Genomic DNA, 14,411 nt, shown 5'->3' with positions numbered 1-14,411 from the left:
CCTGGGAAAGCAGTAGAAGATGGCCCAAGTCCTTGGGCTCCTGCACCCACCTGGGAGACCAGGAAGAGGCTCCTGGCTCCTGGCTTCAGATCAGCGCAGCTCTGGCCATTGCAGCCGACTGGGGAGTGAACCAGCAGATGGAAGACCTCCCTCTCTCTGTCTCTACCTCTCTGTAACTCTTTTAAATAAATAAAAATCTTAAAAAACAACAACAACGACAGTGAATGAGTGAGCCAACAAGACAGCAGGAACGAGGGAGACAAGACATGGGTTCGAACTGGACAGTGGGAAGGCGAGCCAAGGAGACGCAGGGAGGGCTGGCCCAGTCGAGCCCAGGTCTCCGTGGCACCTGGCAGCGGATCTCAGAGGTTCATTTTGCTGGCAAGGGCGCTGCTTGCTTTTCTTCCAGAAGGTCAGGGACGAACCAGCCGGCCCTTGGTGGGGGACGACGAGTGGACGCTTCTGTCCTCTGAATGCGGAAGCTGGCTTCTGTCCTCTGAATGCGGGAGCTGGCGCACCTCGGGGCTCTGCAGGCCCAGGAGGGCCTGGGCTTCTTTCCTGGAGCGAATTGAGCTCCCCCGCATTCTCTCCCAGGCCCTGGGTTCAACCACAGAGGCACCGGCTGGACTCAGGCGGGGGCCTTGCTCTTTGCAGTCTCCCAGCATCAACGTTTTTTAGGGGGGTGGGGTGGGGACCCGCGCCACCCCGCCCCCCCCAACGCTCCGCATCGCTGTTCTCTGCCCTAATTTCAGGCTGGCCTTTTGCCAGCCTGAACGCCGCAGACGCCAGAGGTCTCGAAGTTCTGAAAGTGGTGTGTGGTCCAATAAAGGCCTGCGTGGGGGAGGGGAGGGGGCTTGTGCTAGAAACTCCGGAAACGCGGAGCGGGCGGCGGCGGCGGCGGCTTTGTTCTCCCGGAGCCAGGTGGCTGCTACCTGTGCGTGCTGACTGGGGCTGCGCTGCTGAGAAGCCCCACCCGGCACTGTTCGGTGAGGCTGACATCTGACATCATTTAATGAGCCACTTAAAGGCCCCGCGCTCTGCCGGCTCCCCCGCGGAGGCGCCCCTGCGCGCCCTGCCCTGCAATCAGCAGAGGCCCTGGCCCCGGGCGCCTGCTGGGGAGGGAGGGAAGTTCCTCTGCTCCCTCGGGGTGCTCGCCCCACCCCCCACCGCTGCACGTCGGCTCGCTGCGTGCGAGAATTCACCTCTTGGGACCGTCCTTTTTCCCTTCCCCAAGAGATGGCCATGAATCCAGCCTCTTTTTCCTGTCTCAAGGAAGGGTATGGACTGAGCCGCCAACGTGCCTATGCTCTGAGCAGCCGATTGCCGGAGCCCTGCTCCTGATGGATGAACCAAAGCCGCACCTCTCGAGAGCGCAGGTGCTGTGCTCACTGGGAAGACCCGCTCACTTAGTGATCTGCACTCGTGCCCGGGCTTCCTGCCTCCTCTGTTCCCAGGAAGGCGGCCTTAGGGGTGCACTCCCTGGGCCACCCTGACAGCACAGCAGCCCTTCAGTAAGCTGTTTCCCCAGGCTGCTGAAGGGCGGGAGCAGATGGGCTGCAGAACCGGAAGCTACCTGGGCCCTGGTGCTGAGCACAGGGGCACAGCAAGTGCTGGGGTCTGCGGGCAGATGTGATGGCCGAGGACGCGGTTGTGAGGGCACGGGGCTGGGGGCGTGGGGAGCGGCAAACCTGGACTTGACGCAGGCGCCCATTTAAACGAGCAGGCCCACGTGGTCTAGCCTCACACTAAGGCAGAGGCTTGCGGCTTGGAAACAGTATCTATGCAAAGCACTGCGGTTAAGTCACAGCCTTTGGGGCCAGACTGCCTGGGTCCAGATACCGGTTTGGTAACTTCTTACCACCTATGTAAGCTGGCCCAAGTCATTAGCCTCTTGTGGGCCTGTTTTCCCATCTGTGAAACAGGGTACTAACGATGCCTGTCTCCCAGGCCCAGTGCGAGGAGCAAGTGGATGAATGGGCGCAGGAAGGCATCAAGAGCTCCAGCAGGTCTCCCTGCGACAGTGACCGTGGCGTCCAGTGATGGGGGAAGGGCTCCAACCACCCTTCATCCCGGATTCATGGGATGACCCCACTGCTTAGAGGGGCCAGCAGACCTTAGGTCTGGTTTGGGAAGTACGGTCACCATCCTGGGGACCCTCCAAAGCCCAGAGAATGGGTTCCCTCCACAAGGACAGAGGCGCAGAGCCGAGTGGGGTCAAAGTCCTTTTAGCCAGAACTGCAGGGCAGATAGAGGCACAGAGCCGAGTGGGGTCAAAGTCCTTTTAGCCAGAACTGCAGGGGTCAAGGTTTCTCTCCACTAACTGCCCTTGGAGCTGAGATATGGCTGCTGGGGCGGGTAGAGTGGGCAGGGCAAGTTGCTGAGGTTGCGGTACACAGGACACTCCAACCCCTGAAGACGTGCCCATTCTGATTTAAACATCTTTTTTTCACTTACTTATTTGTTGTATGTAACAGGCAAAACGACAGAGAGAGAGAGAGAGAGAGAGAGAGAGAGAGAATCTCCCATTCACTGTTTCATTCCCCAAATGCCTGCAGTAACTGCGGCTGTGCCAGGTCAAAGCCAGGAGCCCAGACTCCAGCCAGGTCTCCCACATGGGTGAACCATCCCGTTGCTTCCCGGGGAGTGCGTCAGCAGGAAGCGGGTGCCTGGACCACATGCAGAACCAGGCCTGAATCCCGGCACTCTGGGATGGGGTGGGGAGTGCTCCCCAGTGGTGCCAACACTGCTTTGGAGGCGGAGCTTGCATTTTGTGGGTGTTACAGCAAAGTCAGCTGGGGAGCGGGAAGTGGAGCTCAGCACAGACTTTGGGGGTAGCATTTTGGCATTAACATTTAAACTATTCCTGCCTTCTGGATTCGGCACTCGGGCCTCTGAGGATATAAAAAGAGACACTTCAGTAATGAAGGCGTACTTAAGCCTCACTTGGCAGCAGGCGCTCAGCCTGACCTAACCGTGGCCACAGCTCTCACTCCCTGACCCTAGGTGGCCGCAGTGATGCCCCCTGGAGTCGGGTTCCCACCACCCACGCGGGAGTCCTGAATTTCCAGTTCCTGCCTCCCCCCTCCCCTGCCCCCAAGCATTGCTGGAATTTGGGGAGTGAACCATCTGATGGGAACACACTCTCTCTTTGCCTTTCAAATACATAAAACACTTTTTTTTAAATCACTGGAGGACAGACATGACTCAACTGACTATCCATGGGTACACACGCTTGACCGCGCTATGGTTCGGCAAACAATGGAGACCACGCTGGGACGGCGAAGGACACAGATCTGTGAGCACCGACGGGCCGTTTCTAAGGCACACAACTACTGACGGCTCTAAGACATTGTCACAGAGACCTGCACACCGTTATGCTCAGCTTGTCAGGCGAAACTTGGAGAAGGAGTGGAGGTGAGATTGTGGGAACGTTTTGTTATACACCCATTCAGTTCGCTACAAGTCACATAACATGCATCAACTGAACACACACACACACACATACACACACACCCAGGCAGCCAGGGCAGCTGTGCCTGTGGGCTAGGCACTCTTCCTCCTCGCTGGTGCTGGGGCAGTGGAGCCCCGGGACTTCCTCGTGGGCCCCTGGGCGGGGGTCCCTGGTCCAGATGGGCGCTGCAGTTTGCACCTGTAACTGCCCTCCCCTTGCAGACTGTTGGTTTTCCCCAGAAGTGCCACAGCACTCAGCATCATGTCCGAACACTCACGGAGGGCTCCCCGTGTGGCCAACATGGGGCTCCTGGCTGGGAGCCAGGGGGCTGGGCACCGCGTCCTGCTGAACTCACATCCCCGTTCCCCAGTTGGCTGTGGCGTGGACAACGACTTTCCACACTCAAGCGAACACAGCAATGGATCCTGTTGCTGCGCTCTACAGACAGCAGAGGGTCTCCTGCAGGAGGGGCACGAAACCTGAGGCCTCCTGGGAGCCCGAGTGGCTCTGAGGAGCTGGGCCTTCCCAGGGCTGATGGGGAGGGCCTATGGTCCCCTGGCTTGCCTGAGCCCGCCGGCAGCAGAGACCGTCCGAAGGCACGCAGTGTCCCCGCCCTGGGCAGCGGGCATCGAGCAGCGAGCCTGCTCCCGGCACAGCGGCACTGCCAATGGCGGCGGTGAGGCTGCTGCGTGCGGCTGCAGGGCTTGCTGGCTTTGGCTTTGCACAGGTCTGGTGACTCATCCCATGCCTTCCCAGGCAATGACCAACTTTCAGATGTCACAGCCAATCTCACCACTGCGGCAAACTGCTGGCAGGGTCGCAGGCAGGTGGCAGGCCGGCTTCACTGAGCCACCCCCTGAGACTAAGGGACAGGCGGCTGGGTGGCCGAGGGCGATCTGCACACCTGTGGGAGAAGCCGCTGCTGCAGAAGAGGCGCAGTAGCATGGAAGCAACAGTGGTCACATTGGGGCGGGCAGGGAAGGGCTGCCGCGAGCCGCTGCCTTGTGATGGCGGGGGTGAGAGTGGCCAGGTAGGAACAAAAGTAGCTCTGTGTCACAGCAGTGCCCATCTTGGCCTCACAGTGCTTTCCAGAAACCAGCTGCAGGGGCCTCAGGTGAAAACAGGCTGCCAGAGCAGCCCCAAGGCTCCTGGGGATCCCCCCTGCCCCCCGCCATTCCTCTCCCCTACTCTGCTTCAGCCATACTGCCCCTGGCTCTTCCTGAAGCCTGCCAGACCTGTGTCACCTCTGGGCCTTTGCACCTGCTCTCCCCCAGATTACCTCCACGCTGTCCCTTCCCCCCCTCCTGTCTGCACTCACACGTCAGCTTCCCGGGGAGGCTGTCTCTGTGTGCACCGCACTCCTCGCGCCTGCCCCGGCACCCATCACCACGGGACAGTGCCTCTCTTCCTCTCCGTCTCCCTGTGCCGCGGTACAAGCTTCCCTGAGGAGAGGGTTGTGTGTGTCTGGGGTGCTGCTGTGCTCTCTGCAGCATGTGGCACACAGTAGGTGCTTAATCAGTGGCGGTCACCGCCTGGGACTTGCTTTCCTGCCCTCCTGACCCTGGCACATGTGCTCTGGAATGAGGCCGGGAGGGCAGAGCCACAGGGAGGTGAGGGGACGGAGGAGAGCGAGCCCGATGCAGGAGATGAGGGGCTGTGGAAGCTGTGTGCGGAGAGGCGATAAGGAGCGAGGCCAAAGCGCGGATTTCTGGTGGAACCACAGAGGGCTGGCAGAAGGCAAGCCTGTGCCAAGAGGAAGAAAAACAGAGCAGAGAGGAAGCCTTCCAGAACTCGCAGCAAGTCCGACCTGAACAAGCGGGCGACGCTCGCGCAGAGGCCGGGGCTTGGTGCAGCCGCTGTTTTGGGACCTGCCCGTCTCCTGCAGCAACGCCATCCCCCATGGGCCAAGGGGGCTGCGGGCAGCAGGCCTGGGAAGGGAGGGCAGAGCAGGGGGACAAGGCCAGGCAAAAGAGCGAGTGAGTGACACGGGGGAGTCACGTCCCAAGTGACGAGGGAGGAGGTCAAAGGTGAGCACCAGAGAACCTCCGTGGGAGAGGTGGTTTCAGGGCACCTGGAGGGCCAGCAGCAAGAAGGTGGGCGTGGCTCCTGGGCTCCATCAAGCAGCGATGTCACTTCCCTTGGAGTTCTGTGCCACCTGACATGCAAGTTTAGTGATTTACCATCTTACAGTTTTCAAGCTCTTTCCCAAGAACCTTGAAAGAATTATTTAGTAATTTCTTTTTTTCTTTTTAAAGATTTATTTATTCAAAGTCAGAGTTACACAGAGAGGGAAGGAGAAGCAGAGAGAGAGAGAAAGAGAGGTCTTCTATCTGCTGGTTCACTCCCCAATTGGCCACAATGGCTAGAGCTGCGCCGATCCTAAGCCAGGAGCCAGGAACTTCTTCTCGGTCTCCATGCAGATGCAGGGCCCCAAGCACTTGGGCCATCTTCTGCTATCCCAGGCCATAGCAGAGAGCTGGGTCGGAAGTGGAGCAGCCGGGACTTGAACTGGTGCCCATATGGGATGCTGGCACTGTAGGCAGTGGCTTTACCTGCTACACCACAGTGCCGGCCCCTAGTAATTTTAAAAACCCTAATAATTGGGCCAGTGTTGTGTTATAGCTTCCACATGCAACATCAGGAAACCATATGGGCACCAGTTCAAGTCCCGGCTGCTCCACTTCCTGATCTCATTCCCTGTTAATCCAGCTCCCTGGGGAAGCAGCAAAGGCTGGTACAATTAATTCGGCCCCTGCACCCATGTGGGAGACATGAAAGAAGCACCTGGCTTTGGCTTGGCCCAGCTGTAGCCACTGTGGCCATTTGGGGGAGTGAACCAATGGGTGGAGGATCTCTCTGTCTCTCCTCCTCTCTATAACTCTGCCTTTCAAATAAGTAAATAAATCTTTTTAAAAAATTCTGGTAATTTGGTCCTATTTAGAAGGGTTACATTCAGGAACCTTCCCTTTGAATTAGTAACAAAATCAGGAAGAAAAAATCACTCTCTGAAACAAAATCTGTCAAAATCAATAAAGAACAGAAGATTTTAGCCATTTATCACGCTGTTCAAATAAGAGGTGATTTATGGGGCCGGCACTGTGGGGTAGTGCCTGCGGGTCTGATATCCCACATAGACACTGGCTGGAGTCCTGGCTGCTCCACTTCTAATTCAGCTCCCTGCTAATATGCCTGGGAAAGCAGCAGAGGATGGACCAAGTGCTTGAGCCCTTGCACCCATATGGAAGACCCGGAGGAAGCTCCTAGCTCCTGGCTCCGGATTAGCCAAGCTCCAACTGTTGTGGCCATTTAGGGAGTGAACCATCAGATGGATAACCTCTCTCTCTGTCTCTCCTTCTCTCTGTCTGTAACTCAAATATATAAGTAAATCTTTTAAAATAAAATAAAATAAAGAAGAGGTGATTTACAGTGGTAGGCATTTGAGGCAGCAGTTCAGACAACGCTTGGGATGCCTGTATCCCACACCAGACAGCTTGGGTTCAAGTCCCAGATGTGCTTCCAATTCCACCTTCCTGCAAATGCACACCCTGGGAGCAGCAGGTGACGGCTCAAGTACTTGGGTCCCTGCCGCCCAGCGGGGAGACTCAGAGTGAGTTCCTGGCTCCTGACTTCAGCCTGGCCCAGCCCTGGCTGATGTGGGCATTTGGGGAATGAGCCAGTGGATGGAAGATCTCTCTCTCTCCCTTTCTCTTGTTTAGCCTTTCAAATAGTGCTGCGTCCATGAATCAGTGGCATCAGCCCACTGGTAATGCAAACCCTTGGCAGTCTGACCCATCGCCTGGACATCCATCTTTCTCATGGAGAGGAAGAGAGCACTCCGAGCACACAGGAGTTGCAGAGGGAGCAAAAGACCAGAGCCCAGAAGGACAAATACAGGGCTTAGCCTTCTGGGGAGACCCACCCGGCTGGGCCCAAGCCTCCTCACCTCCATGGCTGTCCATCTCCATGCCAGAAGACCAGATTCAGAGCTCGGGTTCTTTCCAGCCAGGATCCCTTTATTCCGTTTTGCACGTTCTGGTGACCGTTCCCCTCTCCTCCCCACCTCCGTCTGCTCTCCCCAGTCTGGGATGCCTGGCTCCGCCAGTGCCCACAGCACAGGAAGGACAATCTCGGCACGGAGCAGTGCGGCGTGCAGGCTGTGTGGGTGGCCACGGAGGGAGAGCCCACTCATCAAACGCCGCCAGTCAGGTCAGAGCACACGCCCACCAGCCAGCTCCCACCAGAGGCCCTCTCTCTCTGAACGCTACAGGACAGGGACAGATGTGCAGATGGAAGAGGTCTGTCCCCTTTTATCTTCTAACTGCACGGGCTTCGGGCTGGAAGCAGGATGGCGACGTAGATGCATGAGGTCACTTGGAGACCCACGTGACCAGCATCACAAAGCCACCTCCAGCGTCAGCCACAGCAGGACCACCTGCTGGAAGATGCGCGGGGAGGGGCCTTCCCTCCCCCATGTGCCCTGCGCTGGGCCTAGGGCAGGACCACGATCTTCTTCTCCAGCTTCTGTGGGGGGAACAGGAAGTTCCTCATGATCTCGTCCAGCTCCTCCAGGGCCAGCTGGGCGTGCAGCTTGGCCACGTCATCGGGCTCTGCGCGCACCACGTGCTTCAGCAGCTGGTAGAGGTCCTTGAGGACGTCCCTCAGCACCTGCGTGAGAGAGGCGGGGTCGTCAGTGCCTGTGTGCAGAGCCCCTGACCCAGGAGTTCCGGGAGGAGGCCCCAAGCGTAGGCGGGGTCGTCAGTGCCTGTGTGCAGAGCCCCCGACCCAGGAGTTCCGGGAGGAGGCCCCAAGCGTTCCCTTAGGAAGACAAGGCGCTCTGAGGCGGGAGAAGGTGGCGGTGGCCGCAGCCCTGGACCCGAGGGAGGCTCTCTGTGCCGCTTGCTCATCCCTGCTGCCGCACTACCTAGCCTCTGGGGCTGCTGCTGCGCTTGGCTCCCGGTCCCTGTCCTTCAAAGCATGGCAGGGACTCGGCACCACACGCAGGCAAACCTGCCCAGACCTGGTGGTTCCCAAACCAACCACTTGCTAGCAGCTTCCTCCCTGGACCCCCACCACAGCCTCGCGACACCCACACACCAGGCCTGGGCCCTGTGACACCCCAGAGGACGCTCTTTCTTCCCCCAGCCGCTGCTCGGAGCACCCCCCCCACCCCCGCCTGCGTTTCCATGCCTGCCCCCCACCATCTGAAGGAGTGAGCGCTCCCTCCAATCTCAGGACCTCGGAGGGGCCGGGCGAGATGCCAGAAGCTCGCCCAGAAGCGCTGCTCCCTAGAAAAGCCCCCTGGCTTGGGAGCCAGGACTGCTGGCAAGAAACAGATTTTACACCTGCAACCGCATTTCACGTCCACACTCTTCACAACTGCCGAATCAACTGCGCGTCCCCGGGCGGCCGAGGGAACCCTGTTACACACACACAGCGGGATACTAGGCAGCCACCAGGAAGCGTGGACTCCTGCCACTTACAGCAGCGTGGCTGGAACTGCAGGACACTGTGTTAAGAGAGGTGACTCCGGCGCAGGACGACAAACACTGGGCACCGGTGTTGTGCAGCAGCAGGTTAAGCTGCCGCCCGCAACACCAGCCTCCCATATCTGAACGCTGGTTCAAGTCCTGGCTGCTCTGCCTCCGAACCAGCTCCCCGCCAACACGCCTTGGAGGCAGCAGAGGAAGGCCCAAGTACTTGAGCTCCTGCTACCCACTGGCGGCTTGCATGGACGTCCTGGCTCCGGGCTTCAGCCTGGCTCGGCCCTGGCTGCTGCAGGCATTTGATGACTGAACCAGTGGATGGAAGATCTCTTAGTCTCTCTCTGTGTCTCTCCTTCTGTCACTCTGCCTTTCAAATAAATACACTATTTTTTTTTTTTTAATGGGACTGGCATTGGAGACCCAGATGGAGTTCCAGGCTCCTGGCTTTGACTGGGCCCAGCACTTCTAATTCCATTTTAATGCAATTCATTTTAATTCCATTTTCTATAAACTTTGGAGTACTCTCATCCGTGAAAGTTAATAGGTTGATCTTAGAGAAGAAGCGAATAGAACAGTGGTTAGCCGGCCTGGGAAGGATCAGGGAGGTGGGATGGTGAGAGTGGTAGGGTCTGGGGTGCAGACAGAAAGCAGGAACAACCCCCAGTGTCCCACAGCACTGGAAGAGACCTGTGCTGACAGAGATACTGAGTGTTTCTAAATAGCACCCCGAGAAGATGTTTGAGGTCCCCAACACAAAGAAATAACCATGTCTGAGGCGACAGATAGGATAGTTATGCCAATTACCCTGACCTGGTTGTTACACATTATACAATGTAGTAAAATGCCACATTATACCCCATAAGTGTGTGTAATCACTACGCATCACTTAAACAGTAATAATTACAGGCAGGCATTGCGGTGCAGTGGGTTCAGCCACCATCTGGGACAGCTGCGCCCGTATAAGACTGCTGGCTCCCGTTCCAGCCCTCTGCTTCTGATCCATTCTCCTGCTAATGCATCTTGTGTAGCAGCAGATGACGGCTCAAGCGCCATCCACAGAGACTCGGGTAGACTTTCTGGGCACTTTGTCTCTCTGCCTTTCAAAAAAAAAAAAAAAAAAAAAAAAAAAGTATGGCACCCAGAATCAGTTTCTCAGAGAACACTCTTTCTTTTTAATTAATTTTCTTTCTCTCTTCCTTTCTTTCTCTCTCTCTCCCTTTCTCTCTCTCCCTCTCTTCTCCTCCCTCCCTCCCTCCCCACCTTTCTCTCTCTCTCTTTTGTTCTTTTTTGCCAGACAGAGATCTTCCATCTACTGGTTCACTCCTCAAATGCACACCCATAGGCAGGGTTGGGCTAGGCTGAAGTCAGGAACTGGCAACTCCTATGTTAGGTGGCAGGGATCCAAGCACTTGGGCCATCACTTGCTGCCTCCAGGGTACACATTAGCAAGAAGCTGGAATTGGAAGCAGAGCCGGGACTTGAACCCAGGCACTCCAACATCTGCTATGGGCTGTATGTGTCCCAAGAGGCATCCTGACCTCTGTGCCCAGCGTCGCCCCCGGATGTCATTCTCATGAGGAACAGCCCAGTGCTTACAAGCACACACACACATACACATTGCTTTTCCTTCTCCTTTTTAAGCACAAATTATATTCTACATTCCTATGTGCCACGATACTTCCTCTTCACTTCCAAGAAGATTTTGGAAATCTTTGTGTAATTGGCATATGTAAAAATAACTCACTTGACAGACATGGAGAGAGTTTCTACTCACTGGCATCACCACCAGATGCCCTCAACAGCTGAAGCTGGACAGGGATCAAAGCCAGGAGCTCGCAACTAAGTTCAGGTTTCCCACGTGGGTGGTAGAGACCCACATATCAGCACACGCACTGGCAGGAAGCTGGATTGAGCCAGAGTAGCCAGGACTTGAATCAGGCTCTCCAATATAGGATGCAGGCATCCCAAGTGGTGGCTTAACCCACTGTGCCATGACACCTGTCCCCAGCTTCAGCTCTTGTTCCTGTCAGCCCTTTCTATTTATCAGTAACTCAAAGGTAGAGCATCAGTAGATTAACGTGTTATGTTTCAAGAAGCAGAACAGGGGCAGGTGTTTGGCCTAGCAATGAAGATTCTGATTAAGATACCGGCATCCCATGTCAGGTGCTTGGGCTCCATGCCCTGGTGTGGTTCCTGACTCCAATCTCCAAAAAAGGCAGATTCTGGGGGGCAGCAGTGATGGCTCAAGTGTTTGGGTTCCTGACACTGTGCAGGAAACCTGGATGGAGTTCCTGGCTCCTGGTTGCTGCAGACATTCGCAGTGTGAACCCGCGAATGGAAGAACCCTGTCTCTGTCTTCCATATAAAATGAAAACAAAAAGCCTAAAACCAAAAAGACTATGGAAGAAAGAAAACACTCTGTATTTTAGTAATAGTAATGATGCTTCCTTTTTAAACAAGTGATTCACATTTTAATTTTGCACTGAGCCCCACGTGCCACGCGATTGTGCCACGTGACCCAATGGGCACCCGTGCCCTGGGAACAGCCCTGCCGAGGCTGCCGTCTCCCTCCTCCCCGCTTCTCCCCTAGGCTCTCGCAGAGCCAGCTGTCTGCCTCTTACCATGGCCCTGTCCCCACTGTCCTTCCAGGATGCGCCTTTGGGAGAAGAAGTCCTACCCTGGGGGCTGCGGTGTGCTGACTCCCACAGCCACCGCCTGGGGACTACTCAGCCAGGCTCCATCCCAAGGGGCCGATGTGTGGCCAGGGCAGCGGCTGCCCAGCCAAGGATGGCTGATGCCCCCCACCCCCAACCACGGCCTGGGGGAGGCAAGCACGGGGGTCCCACAGGAGCCATCTGCAGGCGGGCAGAGGAAGGGCGACACTGGGGCTGCACGCGCCTCTCCCCACCTTGTGCCAGCAGCCAGCGTGAGGGCACCCAGTCCCCTGGCCCCAAGGCCACCTCAAAGAAAGGCAGTTTCTATGCAAGACCAGCTTATATCGCCAAGTCTCCCGCCACCTCTGCAATGGATGGGAGCCCAGCGTCTGACAGGCAGGCGTCCCGGAGCTCCCAGTGTTTGGCACAAGGTTATCTTTTTGGAGAAGTCTTTCATCTAGGCAGAAATAGCTTAGAATTTTTTTTCCTTGCTAGAGTCTCCTAACGTTCCAAGTACAGTGAAGTTAGCCTGTACCTGTCACAGGGGAACTCTGGGGTGTTCTGTTCTTCCCTGGAGAGGGTAGGAATGGCCCCCTCAGCGCACCCGCCACAGCCATAGCCTTAGCCTTAAAGCAACAGTGCCTGTGCAAACACCGCTTCAGACCTGCTGGGCGCGGAGCTCCTGTTCTCAGCACCCGGATCTCCTCCTTTAGCTAGCCAGTGTTGAGAAGGCTCCTTCTTAATTACCGGGTCTAACTCAGCAACCCACCCACCCTGGTGCAGCTTTCCCCAATCCCTGTAACTCCGGGAGCCCACACATCACAGGACTTCCTCTGGACTCCCCAAGGATCAAAGCTGCCCGCCAGCCAGGGATCGGCACCAAATCCCTCGGATCAGGGGCTGAAGACAAGGAGAGTTCAAAGGTAAAGTTACTCACAGGAGTCTCTGTGGTGGGCAGGATGCAGGCAATCCCATGGAGGAAACCTCTCATTAAGAGTTCAGCACACCTGCCACTCATCCCCCACCGCATCAAGGCCAAGGACAGGTGGAGGGGCGGGGTGGGGGGCCATCCAGAGGGGAGCTTGCTGCACTCACGCTCATGGCAGCAGGTGAGGGACGCAGACATTTTCACCATCAGAGGCCCCAAGGCCACAGATAGCTTTCTTTTCTTTTCTTTTTTCTTAAGATTTATTTATTTATTTGAAAGGCAGAGTTAGAGAGAGAGTGCGCTTCCATCTGCTGGTTCCAGACCGAAGCCAGGAGCCTGGAACTCCACCTGGGTCTCCCACGTGGGTGGCAGGGTCCCAAGCACTTGGACCCTTTTCCGCTGCTTCCCCAGGTGCATTAGCAGAGAGATGGATGGGAAGTGGAACAGCCGGGACTCAAGTGGTGCTCATATGGGATGTCGCTGTCGCAGGTGGCAGCTTAACCCGTTGCACCAGCCAGGGATATCTTAAAGGACACCGATTCCCAGTCTGAAAACTCTTTGGAAGGAGATGAGTTTCAGGTGTTTTGTGAAAGGAATGCAGAAAGAGCGTCACACACACACACACACACACACACACACACACACACACACTCTGCCGGCTCCCTCTCTCTCCCCTGCCCCCTCCCTCCAGGAACCAGTTCCCTGAAATACACAGAGCTCATGCTCTGGGGACAGGGCAGTCTTTAGGGGTGGACTCAGCCCAGAGAAGGCAGGGCTTGCTGAAAAGTGACAGTGACACCGCCTTGGGCACGCAGGTGCGCTGTGAAAGGAAACACAGGGAAGCAGGCTTAGTTCCTTCAGTGAGCCTGACCGGAACATCCCTGAAGTGGTTCTGTCTTTCAGTGCACATCAAAAGACATAAGTCGCAGGCATCTTTCTTCTTTTACATCCCTACTTTTGTGTGATTATTTGACTATAAAAGCCATCTGACCACAGCCCCCAAGACCTGGTATACAGAGGAAGGAAAATAAAAGGTTCCTGGCACACTGCCGCTCTAGAACAAGCTGTTAGTAAAGACATCCTGTGACGAGTGCAGTCAGTTATGGTTTCCAAAAAGCTGCTTCAATATTTTAAGTCTCTGACAATTCACAGTGATTTTGAGGGTGGGACCAACAGACACAGCACAAGGTGATCACAAACAAGGCCTCTAGAGACGTGAGGTAGGCAGAGGCTTTTCCATCTGTGACTTGGGGTGGGTGACTTGTTAATATTTAAGAGGCCTGGCCGGCGCCGCGGCTCACTAGGCTAATCTTCCGCCTTGCGGCGCTGGCACACCGGGTTCTAGTCCCGGTTGGGACACTGGATTCTGTCCCGGTTGCCCCTCTTCCAGGCCAGCTCTCTGCTGTGGCCCGGGAGTGCAGTGGAGGATGGCCCAAGTGCTTGGGCCCTGCACCCCATGGGAGACCAGGAGAAGCACCTGGCTCCTGGCTTCGGATCAGCGCGGTGCACCGGCCACAGTGGCCATTGGAGGGTGAACCAACGGCAAAGGAAGACCTTTCTCTCTGTCTCTCTCTCTCACTGTCCACTCTGCCTGTCAAAAAAAAAATTTAAGGGGAAAAATGGGCCGCTGCATATAACAGGATGGCAATGTAAATGCTAGCGTTACACTGACTTCCTCAGCAATTCCGTCTCTCACAGAATCAACAGCTGAGGCAAAAGAAGATCAAATGGAAAACGGATTCTCACAATCCCATCAGCCACCTGTGCCTCTTTGTGGTGAAGAAACAGTAAGTGCTAGGCCCAGAGACAGCAACAGGGGAGTCAGTCACGGACAGGAAAGGCGGGGGAGCGATCAGGAGTCTGGGCTGCGACCATCCCAGCAGACAGAAGGTTCT

At 56.3% G+C, this 14,411-nt stretch overlaps 1 protein-coding gene across 1 annotated transcript in view; it reads right to left on the bottom strand.

Moving 5' to 3' along the window:
- Nucleotides 1-7,443: 7,443 nt before the first annotated feature.
- The window catches only part of TANGO6 (transport and golgi organization 6 homolog), a 203,248-nt gene continuing 196,280 nt past the window's right edge, over nt 7,444-14,411 (bottom strand). Inside the window, exon 18 of the mRNA XM_070062636.2 lies at nt 7,444-8,116. Coding sequence (XP_069918737.2) covers nt 7,940-8,116 — 177 coding nt within the window. The 3' untranslated portion in view covers nt 7,444-7,939. The remainder of the gene's footprint in view (nt 8,117-14,411) is intronic.

This window comes from Oryctolagus cuniculus, chromosome 18 (assembly GCF_051225735.1).
Source record: "Oryctolagus cuniculus isolate XC-2025 breed Fujian yellow rabbit chromosome 18, ASM5122573v1, whole genome shotgun sequence".
NCBI classification, from domain to species: Eukaryota; Metazoa; Chordata; class Mammalia; order Lagomorpha; family Leporidae; genus Oryctolagus; species Oryctolagus cuniculus.
The sequence above is the reverse complement of the archived record's forward strand: the minus strand, read 5'-3'. Positions and strand labels throughout refer to the sequence as shown.